At 37.3% G+C, this 20,574-nt stretch overlaps 1 protein-coding gene across 2 annotated transcripts in view; it reads left to right on the top strand.

Moving 5' to 3' along the window:
• The first annotated feature begins 451 nt into the window (after positions 1-451).
• Positions 452-20,574, top strand: part of UBE2D1 (ubiquitin conjugating enzyme E2 D1) — a 37,867-nt gene continuing 17,744 nt past the window's right edge. Inside the window, exon 1 of one of the 2 annotated variants that reach the window (XM_059170220.1) lies at positions 452-710. In XM_059170220.1, the coding sequence (XP_059026203.1) occupies positions 687-710 (24 nt within the window). In that variant the 5' untranslated portion in view covers positions 452-686. Of the gene's footprint in view, positions 711-738; positions 875-20,574 lie in introns of those variants that run through there. The other variant, XM_059170219.1, reaches the window with a different exon arrangement.

The raw sequence follows: 20,574 nt of genomic DNA, 5'->3' as shown, positions 1-20,574 counted from the left end.
AGGAGAAGGAGATATGGAAGATCAGCCGTGGATAGAGGTGCTTTTTGAAATAGGAATTAAGGTGGTAAGTAAGGAGTCATTACGGGCATGTTTGTGCATGTGTGAGAAATTTGGGCAATTTATATATGTTTGAGAAGAGAGGTCACTCTACAAAAGTAAAAATAACAGGATCTCTGTATTGGAAATTCCTGTAAGTGCTTTACGAGCTAATTTGTTATTCCTATTTTACAGATTGGGAAATTTAGGTTCATAAATTGATCAAAATCAAACTGCAGAGACCAACTCAAGACTGCGCAGTTCTAAGTCCAGGCTTGGGTTGAAGTCAGCAGTGAGTAACCCGACGTAGCCCAGGGAAGACCGCAGAGGATAGGGCTGGAACTACACTTCCCAGTGTGCCAGGCGGGGCGGGGCGCGGGCGGGGAGGGCGCAGGCTCCTTCCCAGAAGCAAAAGCGGAAACAAAAGAGTCTTGCCGGCGTCCCCGCCCGCACACTCGCGCACACTCGCGCTCGGGCGCACACTGAGCAGGCACTGGCGCCCGGAGCGAGCCAGCGAGCAGCGAGCAGCGAGCCGGGGACCCCGGGCTGAACCAGCAGAGCAGCCAACGAGTCGAGCCCGCGAGACCCTACGCCCCCGCGCCCCGTAGCTGCCGCCAGCCGGCCGGTGTCCCCGCCGCCCTCCCTGACCCATGGCGCTGAAGAGGATTCAGAAAGTGAGTGCCCGGGCCAGGCCTGGGGCGACGGGGCGCGCTTCGGCTCCCTGCCCACACTGACCCCGGCGATGGTCCCGAAAGACGCGCCGGGAGGGCACGGGATGGGAGGGTGCGCGGGGATCAGGGGGCCAGAGATGCCGGTGGGGCCAGCGGGCACTGGACAGGTGAGGTGGGAGCAGGGACAAGTCCCGGATAGCTTGGAAGCCGGGGCCCCGCTGCGCGCTAGCGCCGGAGCTGCGCCGGGAGTCCCTGGGTGGAGATCCTTCTGTGGCTCCAGACCTTCCCAAAATCTGTGCTTTAAGGTCACCGCTGGATTTTGCCCTACACTGGTCTAGTTTTGGCCCCTGTCATGCTGTTTTCTCCACACCCGTTCTTTTCTGTTCTTGCTTCCCCGGGCTCCCTGCGAGGGCAAAGAAGGTGTGGTGGGCCTGCAGGCTGTCTCCTCGATGCTGTTGGGTTTGTTCCGTTTCTCCTCTGCGGTTGGCTCCTGCTCAGATCCCTGAACGGGCTGGAAAAGCCCATTTGGGGCCCAGAAGCCAGGAGAAGCCTCTTGCCTCTTCTATTTTGGTACCTCTTCTGCTGCCACTTCAGGTCACATAGCTCTAGTGAAAACATAGTTGCTGATACACAACAAGATGACCTCCTGGCTGTGATTCATCGTGAGTCAAGCCAAACAGGTCCCCCCCTCCCCCCATGATAAACTTACATGTAAAGTTCGAGACACAACAAAAACTGCCACAATATAAGTTGTTTGATGCTTTGACACATGAGTATAGAATGAAGAAGAAATGTATACATTCATTCAACAAATATTTATCCATCCCAACTCTGTAAGGAATTGCCTTCTCTTGCATAATACTGTATTTATTGCTACTGTTTCAGATGTGAATATCTTACAAAATTGGGGTTGGGCCATTTTTTTTTTTCTGTTCACTTTTATTTCTTATTGGGTTATGGGTCTATTCACTAACACAGGTTTTAGGAAGGCTTTATAGTATATGGAGAACGTGGAGAATTTATTTTTAAATGGGGAGTGTTTCAGTAAGTTAAGCCAACAGCATGCCATGCAAATAATTTTAGAAGAAATCAATGCTACAAATAATTTTACCAACTTTTTAAGACATGAAGTGATGGAGATATATACATTGTATTCCAGTCACAACTGGTGGCATCTTCTGGTACAGAGGACAGCAACTTTCAGGTCCAGCCTTTTTTTTTGTTCAGATGCTGAATGTGTAGGATACTGTTTTTGTGTGTGTGCCATTTGAGGGTCTTCTCTCTATAAAACATAAAGGTAACTGCATTTATAGATTCATGTTTTCTGACTTGAAGGTAATGCAGTTACACATTCAAAATTACCCTAATTTCAAAGCCCTAACCAGCATCTTTGTCATGACTGGTATGCTTATTAATAATATGTAATATTGGCTTACATTTTAATTAAACAATACACCTGTTCCAAGGAAGTTTTAAACTCCATTTCCTTCTTTCTTACTTGTGAGAATTCTTCACAAGACTTTGCATATACAATAGATTTTAAGTAATGTAGAATTTTGTCCACAGTAAGTAGACAGTCAAAGAAAATGGACATTATTTGTAAATACTTTACTGGGCAATTGTCAGTCATGCTGAATATTTATAATACAGAATACACCCAAATCATATTTTTTTAAGCTATTAGTTACTATTGGTTTATAACTGAGTTGTTTGGTTAAAAAAATCACATAAAATTGATGATAGACCTGTAACAAATTGATATTTTGAGAATAAATTGGGGGGTCATATAACATCCCATCTCTGTGTGCCAGTCTTTGGCTTTCCTTTCCTGTTATCAGGAAAGTTGGCTTGCACAAATCTCCTTTCCAGTCATCACATGTTCATATCATTCCCTCATACTTTAAGGGGTGTTATTTTGTTTGATTCTACACTTTTCTTACTGTTTACACCTCCTTGATTAGAAGCCAGTTCCAAGTAAGGTGTGTGTGCTGTTTACCTTATGAACAGTTACAGAGCCATCTTTGATATCATCCTTATGTAAATCCTTACTTGAATCTTGCATGTTCTAACAAAAGAAGATACATATTAACTCTCGGCCTTTCTTTTTAGCTGTATTGAGGTAGCAGGGTCAGATACCTTCCAGGTCATTGGGTTGTACTTTTTGTGTACCCAAAGTGGCAGACCTTAAAGCTGTGTAAAACCTCAGAAAACTTCAGTTTGGAGTTGAGTGGAGGGCAGAGGCTAGAGCCAGCATCGAGGGTAGTGTATCAGAAATATTTGTGGGACATTTTCAGACTGTCCCCACTGCTGCAAATGGAAAGATATGGAATCCCCCAGATGGGCTGGGGTGGAAAAAAGGTTGAGAACCACTGATGTTCTGGTCTATTATTATTCAAAGAAGGAACCTGAGACCAGGAGTGAAGGAGTGCTTTGTCCAAGTTAATCTCTGAAGAAGTGACTTGGCATATTTGAGAATGTTTAAAAAAGTTCATGACTTCACATTTTTTCACTTCATATGAAAAGATTAAAGATGGTTGAATTAAAATTGTATATATATGCAAAGCGTGTAGATATCAATGCTTAAAATATATTTTTATATTAGAGTATGCTGAATGATTTCATACTCTTATTTAGACATCCAGTGCCAGTTTTGCATTTCAGCTCATAAATTTACACACCCATGCCCTATTTTTAGATATAGTGGAAGATGTTATCAGTCACCTAAATCACTAAAGGGAAAAATTTAGAACAAAATCTGAGGAAAGACACCTAAAATATGTTTGAAAAAAGAGGATAGTTTTTCACCTGGGCATCTATTATTTTCTAGAATTATTTCTAAGTGTTTCTTTTGTCAATGCAACTTTTAATCCTTGATAAATCTATTTTGGAAATCACTTTTAAGATTATGAATGTTATATCATAATACTGAATGTTTTGAAAACCAAGGGGAAAAATAGGAGATCCTAATATAGTCATTATTATCATCTTAGTTTGTTTCCTTCTAGACTTTTTAAATGTGATAAATTGAAGTTATGATCACCAAAGTAACATAGGCTTTATTGCCTTTTTGGTCTTTGGAAAAGAGAAGCAAAAGAGTTTTGTTTTACAAATATAGCAACACAGGTAACTACTCCTTAGTGTATAGTTCTGTCCTCAAAATGGAATATTTTCCTTTTTAAAAAGCCCTTTAACTTAAAATGTATATATAAATGGATTATAGTACAACTTTATAAATGTTTTGAACTGCTGAGTTTTTTGATTTGTACAATTCCACATTAAACACTTTATATCAGTCTAGAAAACCTTTAGGATACTTAAAAAAAAATCCCAGCCCTCTGTGAATAGAGCATCAAATAGAGGAAGATCTGGTTTTTATTTCTGGCCCTGTTACTTAATTAGCTTATTTCCCTATCCATACAATGATACAGTATTAAGTACAACCAGCATTCATAATATATAAAGGTTACTCTGTGATAGATTCAGTTCTGAGTGTTTGACATATATTGATTGATTTAGTCTTTAGTGGGCCCAAGAAGTAGATATGATTGTTATCCCTATCTTACAGATGATGAAACTGAGTCACAGAATTGTTGAGTAATGTACCTGAATATCGTATCTAGTAAGTGGTAGTGCTAGAATTTGAAACTAGACAGAGGTCATCAGATTCCATGCTCTTAACCATTTTAGTATATGGATTTTCTTAACCAAATGGACTCATATCTATTATATTTAAATTGATAGACACATAGAGTTAAATGAGTGTATGGATGTAAGTTCTTTGCAAACTGGACTGTTCTATACACATGTAAAGTGGTATTATCATTAAGACTTTGGCATATTTAATCATGCATCATTCTGTGTGTTGATTGTGCATTATAAATCTCCGCTCTGAAGTAATGTACACTGGATCATTAAACATGGTAAATGAATAATATAACTTTGTTTATTTTTGTTCCATCACTTAAAATTTTTCTTCTCCAAAAGACTTTAGAAAAATTGTAATTTATAAATGTTCTGTCGAAAGTATCATTTCACTTGAGAAAACTATTTATGAACTGATACAGCAATTTAGTTCCTCAAGTGGCTGTGAATAGCAGTCGACTGTTCAGATTGCACAAATATGTTAGGAAGACTTGCAGATTACAAGATTTAATCTAAGATTCCAGAGTCTTTCAGTAAAAAAGGATGTAAGTTCAACAAAAATTTTTTAAAAGAAGAACACAGTATTTATGCTCCATGATAAAGTGGTTTGCCTTGAGATGAAAGGAAGACAGTGTTCTTTTTCTAAAAAGCCACCATGTGAATTTTTCTTTTAAATCTTTGTAATTAAGCTCAATCTTCTTTTACCCCAGGTAACATGTATTTTTCCTTCATCATCACAACAGAGGTATAAAAAAAGAAGATAACCTATTAAAAAGTTCTGAGGTTCCTTCTCTGTGGAAGTAAATAGCATAGATCTAAATAAAGGCTATTTATGCCTATTTTGGAAGCCAAACACATATTATAAAAACCAGCTTAGCAGGATGTGGGATTGCCCCTAGTAAAGTGGAGTAGCATCCTCACTTGCTTTAGTTCCCTGAAATACATATCGAAAACATATTTAATGAGTGACACTAATCAAAATAATAAGCCTCATACTCTCCACTAAGCTGAATTAATGGTTGTCTGTAATGTTTTGGCTCTCTTCCCTTCTTCACTTCTTTTTAACAGTAGAGGAACTGATACTATGTTAATTAAAAACAGATACTGAGATATTTGTCCTCTCTCCTCTTAACCCTAAGATGCTAGACTAAATGATGCTGTAGTATATAATCCAGATTTTTAGGCATTTGGAAGGATCCTCAGATCACCTCAGAACATCTCTCTGAAGGCAAAACTTGTTCTGTTTCTAGCTTGCTGTGTTGGTCAGATGGCCTGAGGTTTTTCTGCTTTTAATTGATTCTGGGATGAATCTGTGAAGGTTCAATTACCATATTAGGCAGTATGTTCCAGGAGTTGTCCTTAGTATGGGGAGGAAACTACCATCCTGAAGTTTACAGTTTAGTGCTCCCCATCCTCTTTCTGGATGTTGCCTCCACTTCTCTCTATTCATTTTATTCTGGTTTTTTTGGTGGCTCTTCTCCTTCAGTGATACCACATTGAAAATCCTTTCAGATTTATGAAAACCTTTCCAGTAGGGATGAGGTTGGGATATTGCTTTGCTTACCTCAAATTTCCTTAGTAGTGCAAATCTGCTGATTCTCAGTCCAGGTGACTACCCTCCTTATGTGAGCAGAATTTGGATTTCCTTAGAGGAAACCAAAGAGACCTGATGGCCTGGGCTCAATGTTCTTCTGTAAACCAGTAAAACTCTGGCCTGTGTTTTTGCTTCCCCCAAATTTTGATGTGTTGTATTTTCAGTGAGTTAAAAATATTTCCTAATTTCCCTTTTGATTCTTCAACCCTTATTTAGCAAGTTTTATTTATTCTCCCAATATTTGTGATTTACAGATAGCTTTTTATTATTGATTTCTAAGTTAATTCCATTGTGAACAAAGAACTTGTTATTTGACTCCTTTTAAATTTTTGGGACTTGTTTTATGACCCAAAATATGGTCTGTATTTTTTACTTACATAATAATGATGCCATTCTAGTGCTCAACATAGCTTTTGAATGAAGATGTTTAATAATCTCTAGCCTTAAGTTTTGCCAGTTTCTGGTTGATGTTCATAAAGCCTAGGTTATTTCTAAGGAATGAATGCCAGACTAAGTCTTACACCTTCCCAGTGTCTTCTAGCACTTTTATGAATTTCCAGAACAGGGGTGATGAAACCAGTTTAGTGGGTCACAAACAGCATTTAAAAAAAAAATGTAATACAAAATATTAATGCTTTCGGTGTAGTAGGTGATAATTGTTTCATGAAACTTTTAATTATGTATTTGTGTCCCTGTGCTTGTGTATATGTGTACTAGGTTGTGATGTATGTATTATGTTTGTCTTGTTATGAATTGCTGTAAGGAAAGTTTGGAAATCATAATATGAAATCCTTAGATAAAATCAATATTATTGAAAATACATGCCACACATTTATATGTATAGACATATATATATGTATGTATAGAGAAAGCAGATGAGTATATATACACAAAAATACATACACATACACACACATACACAATGTCAAATGTTGTAGTCTTAGAAACAATTCTCTTTGATATAAACTTCAGTGCTCGTTTTTTACCAAAAGTTGTAGCATTTTATAGTCACTGATGTACAACCACAATATTGAAGAATAGTGCTGGGCGATACAAAGATTAATTGATTTATTATGCAGATACTTATTAAGTACCTGCTATATACCTGTCATTTGGGATAGAAGTATAAGAAGTGATGTTTAATAACAAATATTTGGTAAATATTGAAAGGTATTTAAGTTGGTTTTAAGAAATTGGCTGCTAGCTTTTATCATTTCATTTTGTCTTTATTTTTTCCTGAAGCATCATCTTTCTTGATGACTCTGAAGTAAATGTACTTTATGATTACTTGTACCTTATGTATAAGTAATGTACTTTACGATGTACTTGATTACTCTGAAGTAAAAAAAATTATGAAGTAACTTTTTTTAATGTAGCATTGAAAATGCTCTGTGTTGTATGTTCTGTTATGTGTCAAATTCTATTATGTATTTTGAAAAGTTGTATGTAACTTCTTATCATGTTTTTCTTGCTTCTCAGTGTCTTTGAACACAAACACTCCTCCTCAAAGCTTATGGAGTGGTATTTATTTCTAACCTTTTATAAAATAGAAGCCCCTGGGAAAAGATAAAAAGAACCCTTTTCATTCCCTCACTCGTCACACTTTTGTTTCTCTCGAGCATGGCTGAAACTGTGCAAATGGCCTTAATTCAAGTACTGGAGCATTGTTGGTTCCAATGTTGATTGAGAATAATGGGCTGTAGTTACTACAGTCTTGAGGTGAATATTGTTTTGAGTGGGAAGAGTGCTGGAGTGGAAGTCAGATGGTTGGACCCCTTGTTATAGCTTTGGCCAAGAAACCTCATAGTCTTTATTTTTTATTTTTATTTTTTAAAAAGATTTTATTTATTTATTTGACAGAGAGAGATCACAAGTAGGCAGAGAGGCAGGCAGAGAGAGAGAGGAGGAAGCAGGCTCCCTGCCGAGCAGAGAGCCCAATGGGGGACTCGATTCTAGGACCCTGAGATCATGAGCCGAGGCTTCAACCCACTGAGCCACCCAGGTGCCCTAGTCTTTATTTTCTTTATCTAGAAATGTTATGCATTGAACTAGATAATTTCTGTTGTCCTTTCTGATTTATAACTTTAGGCACACCTAAAGAATGTTATTTGCTGTTTGTTTTGTACAACTGACAGTAGAAATGGTCACAAAAACAAATATTAAGCATGGGATGGTACTTTGCTGCTGTATGAAACTTGAAGTAAAATTCTATTTACTTTGAGATGTCAAAATTGAAATTAATGTTGGCATCTTAATGTATAAGATAAATGAGTCTTTTAATATGTCTTATTCTTTGATTAAAAAGCAGTTATTTGTGATACAAATAAGATACATTTCTGTTTTTGTATCAGTATCATTATAAGCTTTTCTAATTCCATTTAGCTTCCATCTGTTTCACAGGCATCTTTATACTTTAAAGATTGTTTTAGCCACATATTTAGAAAATTGCCATACAGCTACCTTATATGTAGTAGATTTTTTGGATTCTAGTGAATTCATTTATGGAGCACCTTCTGTATGTAAGGCATATACAAAGTGAGATAAGGAGAAATATGGAAAAGTGACATATACCCAGCATTATCTAGGAAATTTAAAACTATTAAGGGTAAGAAAAGTGCCATTAAAGATTAGGTAGACTTAGGAAAGTACCATAAGGAAAATATAACATAACTGAAAAGAGAGTCAAAGTAGGAGAGGTGAAATTTATTTAGGGAAGATCAGGAAAGATTCTATGGAGGAGATGGAATTGGATGTTAAGTTTGGAAAAATGGGTAGCATTTTCAAAGACAGGGCTCATAAAGGGAGCTACAGAAATGAAGGCACCACAAAGTCCTTATCCTGTTCTGGAAGGAACAGATAATTCTGCTTTTGTGAAGCATTTGGGGGAATAGTAGGCATTAAAGTTCATACTGTGGAGGGTCCTGAAGACCCATGCTGAGAAACATGTCCTTAATGCAGAAGTTTGGGGAAGCCATTGAAGTTTTTTGAGTAAGGAAGTACATTCTTAATCATATTCTTAGGTATGCATTCTTGCCCTCATAGAATATAAGATTGTTTACCATTTGTAATTACAAATCTGTTGAATGTCCTGAGAAGGGGAGTATAGGGTACTATGAGAAAATAGCAGGAACCCTTTGAAGGGTTCAAGGAAAATCTTACGGAAATGTTTAAGATGAGATAAAGCAAATCAGTGTGTGTTGGGGGGGGCTAAAGGGTGGGGGGTAGGGGAGGTGCTTAGGAGTCTTCTATCTAAAAGAAAACTATGGACAAGATAGCATTTGGGGGACTTTAAAGTTATGACTGGTACAGAGAACATTGGTTTAGAGTTTGAATTACTGGAAAAAGTATATTTTTATCATAACACTTCATAAAGTAGATTGAAATACAATTTTTACTGGGATGCCTTGGATTTGTCTAAGATACATTTTTATTTATGTACTTATTATGATGGAAATATATATAAAGGAAGTGGCTGGGAGTCTTCTCTTTAAGAGGAAGCCATGTTTTAAACTAGAGGCAAGATAGTATTTTGGGAAATTGAAAGTCATTATGGCTGCTGTTGAAACCACTGGGGAAAAGTAGTTGCAGATCTGAGGCATTGGGTAGATAATGCACCTAATCTTTACCTCAAATGTTTATTCTTAATTGTGCTATTTATAGCTCTGATGCATTAAATACTACTTGGATGCAGCAAAACCAGTAGTGTCATTGCTTTATTCATCTTCTTCCTTTTGTGTAGAATTTGGCATTATTATTATCATTATTATTATTATTATTATTATTTTAATAGCCTTTACCAGAGATACCAGATCCAAAGAGTGAAGCAGCTAGGGCCAGTTTGTCAAAGTGAGTTTGGTTCCTATAACTTAATTAATTGGATATCATTAGCATTTTGAAGTGTTCCAGGAAGAATCTACATGGTTAAAAATAAAGCTGCTTTTTAATTTAAGGGTTTAAAGAGGTTCTGTATTTGGAGACCTTTCTGACAATTGTTTGATATCTCTCTATTGAAATAGCTCTAGTCAACTGGATAAGGAGATCAGAGTCTGAACTGTAAGTCCATGAAATATTTATTTACAGACAAACCAAATATAGCTCATATATCCCTTTAGAGAAAACATCAGAAATGCAATCTGGTAAGAATCACTGTCTTGTTTTAGGAGTTTTTAGGTAAAGATGGTTGTGTCACATGAGTTAACAGCCTTTTGAGCCAGGATTTTTGAAATGCTTTCATATATTCTGGATTCAGTAGTTTAGATTTTTGACTGTTTATTAGTCCCTGTGCGCAGGCTACTTAATGTTCTTTACACACATCCAGTGGGATATGTATTCTATCTATTACAGAGATTTGGACCTTCTGAATGTTGAAGCTAGAGAACAACAATGCTTTTTCAGTCTGGTCGGCATAATTTTTTAGAGAATATTTAGTGCATAGTGTCATATTAGGTTTCATGGTAAAGAAGGCTGCTCTGACTGTTCATTCTTTACTGTTTAGATTGGACTGTTACCCTTCTGGGAGCTGAGAGATTAATTTGGGCTTCTCTTCTACATTCCCTTCTTTGTTTCCTTTTATTTGTTTATTTTCTTTGAATTGGGCTGCCTCATCTACTTTTAGATTTTAAGTTCCCTAGAGGCAGGGACTTGTGTCTAGGTTGGTTTTATGGAGAACAGTCAGCATATTGTGGGGGTGTTATAAATGTACCATCTGTGCCAATTTAAAATTCAGTTTCAGACCTCTTAGTACTTTCCTTTGTGTCTATTTGGTTATAGAAGTCTGAACTAGAATAGAGCTGCTTAGCCGTGTAAGGCTATGTAAATCCATTAAGTACACATTTTTGTGGACTTATAATGCTTCTATAGTTTTAGTCATAACATAGGGACACAATCTTGTAATCTGTCTTTCCTTACTATACCTTATACTTTTATTTTAAAATTTAGATATCCTCATCAGTTTTCTTTCTTTGAGTGTTAATTACACTGGAATAGAAAATTGTTTCACTGACACAGAATGCTTTTGTCTGGGGCATACTTTAAACCAGTTTGATGATATTTATTGCCTGATCTGTGTTTAAGTATAGGGTTGGTTTGTTTAAGGCTTACTTTGTCTCAAAGGAGGAAAAGGGTATTGGATCAACTATGTATTTCAATTTTAGCTTTTAAAAGTTACTGGAAATGAAATATACATTTACACATAAACACAGTGTGTTTACTGTAATGAGTTATTTTTGTATATGGATTTATAACTAGTCTCATTGTCTGATAGACATCTGTTACATTATAGGATTTCTACATATTTCTCTTAGGTATATTCCTGGCAGTAAACTTGCTGGGTCATTGAGTATTCCAGTGTACAGCTTTGGTAGTGAATGTCAAACTTTTCTTCATCCACCAGCAGCATGAGAGTTCTAATTGCCTTACATCTTTGCCAACCCTTATACTTTTTTCTGGCTTTTTCATTTTAACCATTCTTTTGGGTTTGTAGTGGCATTGCATTTCCTTGATGCCTAATGAAGCCAAGAGCCCCTCTTATATGTATATTGGCCATTTGGATAGTCTTTCTTTCTTACAGCTTCTTTTGCCTTATCCAAGTCTGTCTTTTAAAAATTGATCTGTAGGTAAAGTTTTTACATATTCTGGAGATGGGTCTTTTGCCAGATATATGTACTGTAAGTATTTTCTCCTATTAGTTGCCTTTTAACACTTTTAGTGTATCTTTAATGAACAAATGTTCTTGATTTTAGTCAAGTCCAAATTTTTTTCTTTTATTTTCTCTTATGGGTAGTGCTCTTTGTATCCTGTTTAAGAAATTTCTGCCTCCTCCAAGGTCATTAAGACATTTTATGTCTTCTTTAAAAACACTGAGACACCTGGCTCAGTAAGTGAAGCATGGACTTTTGGTCTCAGGGTTTGAGTTTGAACTCCATGTTGGGCATAGAGATTACTTAAAAATAAAATCTTTTAAAAATACATAGAAGTGTTATTTTATCTTTCATATTTAAAACTAAGATCTATTTAGAATTGATTTTTGAATAAAGTTTGAGGTAGGAGAGGTCAGGGTTTATTCTTTTTCCCATATAGTACCCAGATGACCATCTACTGAGAAAAATTTTCTTTCCCTCCATTAGAATGCCACTGACTTCACTTTTAATTTTTGAGTACTAAGTTTGCCATTGTTTTCTTTCCATTTGCAACTCTATTTGATAAAGTTAGTGCTCATGATCCCACTCAGATGTTAAATACCATCACTTTTACTTCTACATCAAAAGGCTATTTGTTTATCAAAAACAGTGATAATATTCTAAGTTGGGTTTGAAGGATATGTTATCCATTTCTTTGAAGTATAACTGTTTGCAGGGAAGCTTTGTAGAGCCCTAGTGAGGCACCACCACACTGAAGTATGTGAAAGACACCCCTTGGTTTTTGCTCACTTCCTGTGTGGCAAAATGCAGCAGCCCCAACTGCTACTTGTAATAACTAGTACATACAAAAGAAAAAGAAACAACAACAACAACAACAAAAATTAATAACTTTTCTGTGCCCCAGCAATCCACTCTTTTTGCAAATAAGAGTTATATATATTTTAAGTACAGTATTGTAGGGTGACACAGGTTTAAAGGGGTGGAGTAGGAAGTAATCTCTGAAGCAATATATGTGGCTTTTCAGAATTTACCAGATCTTACAATCTTATTTATTAATGTTTCATATCTGTGTTTATTTTTGATTTAGAACGTAGTTTGTGTCCGTCAAGATATTTTATAACAGTTCCTTAGTAGATCACACTTCTGTCTTAGGAGAAACTTTCTAGAACTTCTTAGAGTGTTCTGAACTTGAATAAACACATTCAGAAGGTGACCTTTGTAGTGTAAAGCTACACTAACATATATTTTTTTGGAGATACTACTACTATTAAGTTTCTAAGAATCCAGAGGCCTGCTTTCCTATACTTTTTAAATTGTATCTTATGAAGTTCTTTTTCTCCACAAACCAGTTCTCCTTGAATTTCATGGGTCAGTACAATCATCAACAAATATGTCCAATGATTTAGGAGGATTATGAGCATCATAATCTGATACCATTAATTCTTTAAAACATTGGGAGGGTAGATTTGGGATGAGAATATAAAAACTGAGTCATGGGGCACCTGAGGGGCTCAGTTGGTTAAGTGTCTGCCTTCAGCTCAGGTCATGATCTCCTGGTCCTAGGATCTAGCACCACATTGGGCTTCCTGCTCAGTGGGGAATCTGTTTCTCCCTCTGCTCCCCCCACCGCAACTCATGCTCTTTCTCTCTCAAATAAACCAATAAAATCTTAAAAAAATAAAAATAAAAACAGAGTTGTGATCCCTATTAGATAGGATATGGAGACGTTTAATAAACTTCTGCTATGATTAGTCCACTGGTTAAATTGGTCATGGGACAAAAACCAAAAATAAAAAATTATCCATGTCCCCCAACTGCAGCCCTGTTTCTGGGCAGCTCTGTCACCAAGGACTGCCAGTGGTTAGAAGACAACTTTACTTTGAGACTGGTCAACTCAGCACAAACTCCTAACTGCTCTTGGAAAAGCAACCAAAACCTGTATATCCTGACAGTATGTCAGCAGCATCCTAAGTAAGGTATAAGGGTGGAATATTTAGAGTTTTGAGGTCTTCTAAACCAGAAAAACCAAAGCCAAAATTTGTAACGAGAATTTTGTGTGGCTTTGGCTACTTTGTTGCCATAGATTTTGTAAGTTGAAAATAGTTATGGCAGTAGCATGAGTTTTTAATATTTTAATGATTAATATTCTCTTGAGATTCATTTTTAGGTAAGATTATATATTACTTAAAAGGCTAGCCCTGTGTTTTTAAGTAAACTGCATTATTCATACAACACCTGTTGTTATATTTTATTAAATGCAGTCTACATATATGCATGAGGGAGTAATTGATTTTGATTCTGTTGTCAAATCTAATGATTTGTTTTCCTAAAAAGATTGAAATTTGAGATGTCTATTCCCTGCTGATCATGTTATTACTTAAATTTTATTGGTTAACTCAGATGATATCACACACCTTATACAAAAGGTATTGTGCTGAGTATTGTGGAGGAATCCATGAATAAAATGCATAAAGTCCTGGATTTTAAAAAACATTCTGGTAGAAGAGGAAGGTGAGGGAAGATTAGCATTTTTTTTTTTTAAAGATTTTATTTATTTGAGAGAGACAGAGCATGAGAGGGGAGAAGGTCAGAGGGAGAAACAGACTCCCTGTTGATCTTGGAGCCGGATGCAGGACTCGATCCCGCAACTCCAGGATCATGACGTGAGCCAAAGGCAGTTGTTTAACCAACCGAGCCACCCAGATGCCCCTCCCCCTTTTTAAAAGATTTTACTTATTCATTTGTCAGAGAGAGAGCGCACACAAGCAGAGGGAATGGCAGGCAGAGGGAGAAGCAGGATCCCTGCTGGGCAAGGAGCCTGATGCAGGACTTGATCCCAGGACGCTGGGATTACGACCTGAGCAAAAGGCAGCTGCTTAACAGACTAAGCCACCCAGGCATCCTGAAAATTAATGTTTCATTTCTTTTCTTTCTTTCTTTCTTTCTTTCTTTCTTTCTTTCTTTCTAAGATTTTATTTATTTATTTGACAGAGAGAGACATGATGAGAGAGGGAACACAGCACAGTGAGTGAGAGGGGGAGTATCTTTTATACATGTTAGGTATTAAGCTAGGTACTTCCATGGTTTTTTTTTTTTTTTTTAAGACTTTATTTTTTAGAGAGAATGAACGAGCAAGTGGGGGGAGGGGCAAAGGGAGAGGATCTCAAGCAGACTCTGCACTGAGTGTGGATCCCATGGCAGGGCTCCATCTCAGACCCTGAGATCACCTGAGTCCAACACTTAACTGATTGAGCCACCCACGTACCCCCATACTTTTGTGTTTTTATTCAGTGGTCTGCATAGTTCTTCAGGATTACCAGTGATGTCCCCATATGAGGTACTTGAGACTCAAAGAGGTTAAGTTGCCCAAAGTCCCGCAGATAGTAAGGGTTAGTGCAAGGCCAGGTCTGATCCAAGTCTGACTCTAAAACTTATGTTTTTAAAGTGGCTGTCGAGAAGACCACTGTTAAGGAGAATGGGTATAATTTGGGCATAGGGAACTAGAAAAAAAGGTTATTTTAGAAGAAAGAAAGTTATGAAGGCCAGGAGATTTAGCCATGTAACATCCAGGTAATCAGTTGAAACCTGACTATATGGTTCTCAAATTTTGGGTCTTAGGACCTCTTTGTATTAAAAGTATCGAAGGGGTGTGCCTAGGTGACTCAACCCATTAGAATTCTGACTCTTGATTTTGGCTTAGATTGTGGTCTTGGGTTTATGGGGTGGAGCCCTGTGTTGGGCATGGAGCCTGCCTGGGATTCTCTCTCTTTCCCTCTGCCCATCCCTCTGCTTGTGAGCTCTCTTTTTCAAAAAAAAAAAAAAAAAAGAAAAAAATATTGAGGGCTTCAAAGAGCTTTTTTGTTTGTATGGTCATGTCTAATATTTACCATATGATAATCTAAAACAAATTTAGTTATAGTAATTTAGAAATAACAAAGCTATTACATATTAATACAAATAACATTTTTATTAAAAATAACTTTTCCAAAACAAAAAAGTGGCATTGCTTTTTTAAAAAATTAATTAATTGATTGATTAATTATACAGAAATCACAAGTAGGCAAAGAGACAGGCAGAGAGAGAGAAGGGGAAGCAGGCTCCCCACCAATCAGAGAGCCCAATGCAGGGCTCAATCCCAGGACCCTGAGATCATGACCTGAGCTGAAGGCAAAGACTTAACCCACTCAGCCATCCAGGTGCCCTGACATTGCTTTATAAATGTTCAGATCTCATTAGTCAGGCTTATAGATAATAGTTGAATTTTCACATCTGCTGAGGAATTCAGTCTGTTACAATATCATATGTCATATAACTGGAAAACTCCACTGTATACTCAATTAGATACTGAGAATGAAAAAGACAAATAGCATCATAGTTTTATTGCAAAATTAATGTTGATGTCCATAGACCTCTTGAAGGTGTTCTGGAAATGCAAGGGAGTTCTTTGGAATATTACTGGGTAGGCTTGGACCAGATAATGGAAAGCCTTCATTGGTTGAGTTTGATTTTAATAAGCAGTAGGGAGCCACTGAAATTTTCTAATGGAAGATTGAAATAGAGCTGTGCTTCTAAGAAGATTATTCTACAAACAATGCATTTAGGGAAACAATTCAAGTTGTACTATAACTGGTTTTTGAGGTAACTGTAGGAAGCAGTATAACAGGTATTGAGAGTATGTTGTATTTTCATCTGACTATAAGTGAAGGAAAAGAGAAAGAAAGGAGTCAAAATGATGCTGCGATTTTGAACCTGGTGGCTGGTAGACTAATATTCTATTAATAGATGTAGGAAACAGGAAAAGAAGCAAGCTTGAAAAAGAAAGTAGATTAGATTTTGGAATATATAAAAAAAGTTTACAGTATTATGTTGAAATACATTTAGTCTTACAGAAATGTTATAAAAAATAATAAAATTCACATGTATTCTTCATATAATTTTCCTTAATACTTACAACTTACATAACCAAAACGAAGAAAGTAGCATAAAGTACAATACTATGAACTAAACTACAGACCTTATTTGGGTTTTACCAGTTTTTCTACTGTCCTTTTCTTGTTTGAAGATCTAGTCTGGAATCCTACATTGAATTTAATTGGTATGTCTCCTTAGTATATGTATTCTTAATCTGTGACATTTCCTCCATCTTTCCTTGTCTTATAAAAATTATTTAATGAAAAGAGAAGACACTTATTATAGGTGTAGTGGAAAATACCAATGTCCTTTAATTTTTAAAAAATGCCTAAGAACCTGAGTATTAAAAAAATCACTAATTTTTATATAAAAAGTTACAGAAGTATTGTTAAAGTTGAAACAAGAGACATCTGGGTGGCTCAGTCAGTTAAGCAGCTACCTTTGGCTCAGATCAAGATCCCAGGGTCCTGGGATTGAGTCCTGCATCAGCCTTCTTGCTCAGTGGGGAACCTGCTTTTCCCTCTCCCTCTGCTGCTCCCTCTGTTGTGCGCGCGCTCTCTCTCTCTCTCTCTTTCTCCCCTCAATTAAATAAACAAAATATAAAAAAAAAAAAAAAAGTTGAAACAATATAGAAGACATAAAGGAAAAATAACGACCCATTCCCAGAAATAGTAGCTAATAGTTTGGTGTGTATTTTATTTATTTTTTATGCATGTATGTATATATGTTATGGGATCTAATGGGCTTATCCTTCTGTAACTTGTATTTTTCACTCAAAAACTGTATTATAGGCACACAACATTTTTAAATGTAGTATATACAGATCTAGCTCATTCTTTTGAATGGCTGCACAGTGGTACATAATGTGGCTGTATCATGAAACCATTCTCATATTGATAGAATTTTAGGTTATTCTTGGTTTTTCATAGTCACACAAAATGCCTCACTAAACATCCTAATATATGTATCTTTGGGATTTGGACAATTATTACTATGGGGTGGAATTACCAGGTCAGAGGCTGTATGAATTTTCCACTTTCAAGGTTGTTACCAAATTGCCGTTTAAAAGGATGTGTCTTTTTTTTTTTAAAGATTTTATTTATTTGACAGAGACACAGAGAGGGAACACAGCAGGGGGAGTGGGAGAGGGAGGGCTTCTTGCCGAGCAGGGAGCCTGATGTAGGACTTGCATGACCTGAGCCAAAGGCAGACACTTAACGACTGAGCCACCCTAGTGCTCCCAAAAGGATGAGTCTTAACTTAAAAGTCCCTCCAGTAGTAAATGACATGTTTATTTTCCACTAAAGCTATGGATGAAGTATTCTAACAGGTCAACAGTGGTTTGGTAATGGTCTTATGGGTGTTTACACGTTGCTCTCTGTTTTTTTGTTTTTTTTTTTCTTTACAAAGCATTGCTTTGCTTTGCTTTGTTTTGCTTTTGTAACACAAACACACACTCATATATACCTCTTAATTAAAAATAAATGGTTTCAAATGCTTTGTCTTTGGATTTTTTTTTTTTTAACACTTTTAATCAGTGTGAGGTAAAAAAGCATGGCCATGAAGACGCCTATGTGGGGAGCTAATGAAACAGTTATTGGGAAGCTACATACAGAGTGCATCCTAGATTTCAGGGGAGTTGGTGGAGTAGGACAAAGTGTTCAAGGAGTGAGAGCCAGGGTCAGGTCATAAACTGTACTTTAGCGGGGCTCCCATAAGCAGCAAGAATTGTGGAGTTAAGTTTTGGCTCTTATGTGAGTATCTTACAGACTTGAGCAATTTGTATAATTCAGTGTTAATTCTTATAAAGACAGTGGAGAGAAGAGCAAAGGAAGAGATTACTAATCCTTGAAATAACATAGGAATCACTAAATTATTTTTAATACTCCATTTGTGGCTATGGAAATTTCTATATGGGAATAAGAATGCCAGTTAAAACAGAAACCATGAATCAGATTATAAGACTGTTTCTGAGAAACTTGGAGTAAACTAAGTTGAATTTAAAGATTTATAAGTAGTTCTTGGTTTCTTGTGTCTTATCTAAAAGTATAGTAGCTGGGGTGGAGGTGGGCAAGGTGGTGACAGAGTGGGGGACCTCGTTTCATTTGGTCCCTCGAATTTAGCTGGATATCTGTCAAACCATTCTGAATACACATGAATTTAACCTGAGGTGTAAGAAGATTTATCTGGATCTCTACAAGCAGAACAACAACTACTTTTTTGCAAGGTAGGAGGTACGGAACCTTGAATCTTCAAGGAAAATATCAGAAGATAAATGAAGGGGGTAGGGAGCCTCCATAAGCCAGTCACCAGAAAGTGATATAACACCAGAGCAAAAAATCAGGACCCTTGGAAATCTGCTCTAGTAAGAGACACCCCTTTTAGAAAAGGGCACAGGGGATGAACAGGGCAGAATTTTAGGTGGATCATTGTGGTATCAGGATTCCAGGAGACTAAGAAAGAGTGGGGGAGCCTAAACCAATAGAATGCCCAAGCAGTTGAGTGGGTAGACTGGTTTTGGTCAGTGAGCCCAGAAGGGACTCTCAGCTCTGGTCACATAAACCATGAGCCAAGCCTGTAGGGAGATCTCTGGACCACCCTGAAAAGGACTAGAAGGTGTGGGCTGTTTAATATTCTAAGGGAGATATAAAAACAGCTTGCATCCATGATACAGCAATAGATTTCAGGGCAGTGTGGCTCATGAAAGAACACTGGGGTAGCACCCACCATGACCTGGGAGCTGCAGAAGAGGGTGCATACACGGGACCAAGGCTACTGCAATTACAAAATCACATTGTGCAGAGACGCTCACAAGTATCCATAACTCCTCTGGGAAAGGGGAAATGGCAGGAGCTGTGGGATTCAACAGTTTGGCTCATAAAGAGGCCTCATCCATGATTGGGCATCAGCTTTTGGGGTAGTGTGACCGCTGAAGGGACACTGGGACACCTCCCAGAATGACCTGGGAGCTGCAGAAGAGGGTACACGTGAGTCCATGGCTGCTATTGCAAAGTCACAAAGCACAGAGAGGCTCAGGGGTCCCTGTATCTCCTCCTGGAAAGATGAAACAGACACAAATAGTATGAGTGTGTGGAGCTTGGTAGACAAAGAAGTGGAGATGGTTTGACCTGAGGATTTATTGAAGAAAGGGGACCACAAACCTGTGGCTCTGGACCAGCGATTTCTGCATGGCCATATTTGCTCTGATCCTCTAAAGAGAAGTGGAAAGCCACCATGGAACAAAAGCCACACAACCAACCAGCTCACATTAAGGCCATCCCACTGACAAGGGGTGGGGCAACTCCACCCAAGCAAAGACCCCTGAGAAGCTGAGCAGCAGGTCCCTCCTCCAGAAGACAGGAAGAACAGGTGAATCATAGCTTATTTTCCACAGGACTGTAAAACTCCAACTCTAGGGGAAAATAATAAAGGGAGCTCCAAGTGTTCTCTCATGACTCATTAATACTTCAGCCTAAAATTTTACATTTCTCTGTTTATTTCTTTTCTTTTTCTTCCTTTTCTTGTCTTTTTTTTTTTTTTTAAATCCTGTTCCCATTTCAAATAGATTATTTGCCAACTTGTTTTTAAGTCACTTTTTAACTTTTTCACATCTACATTTTATAGATTTATGCCCCATACAAGCCCATTTTCACTATTCATTTTATCTTGATATATGAGTTCTGATTTCTTTGCAGTTTTGGGATATAGTGTCTTCTAACACAGAATCCAAAAATCCATCAGGAACAGGGGGACCACCCTGCTTTGTCCATCCTGAGAAATTATAATCTGTCACCCTTCCTGCCCCACCCTTTTTATTATTTTGGATCATCTTGGCTTTGGTTGCGTATCTGTGGTAGCTTTACACCACTTAGGGTTTTTTGCATGGGTTGTGGTTGATATTGTACACTCTATTCATTCACTCAACCATCCCTAAATAGAATGACTAGGAGGAGGAACTCTAAGCAAAGAAAAGAACAAAAGACAATGTCCTCTGCCATAGAGCTAATAGATATGGATATAAGCAAGATATAAGAGATAGAATTCAGGATAGCAATCATGAAGTCAATAGCTAGGGTTGAAA

This window comes from Mustela lutreola, chromosome 4 (assembly GCF_030435805.1).
Source record: "Mustela lutreola isolate mMusLut2 chromosome 4, mMusLut2.pri, whole genome shotgun sequence".
NCBI lineage: Eukaryota > Metazoa > Chordata > Mammalia > Carnivora > Mustelidae > Mustela > Mustela lutreola.
This window is presented reverse-complemented; position numbering and strand designations above follow the sequence as displayed.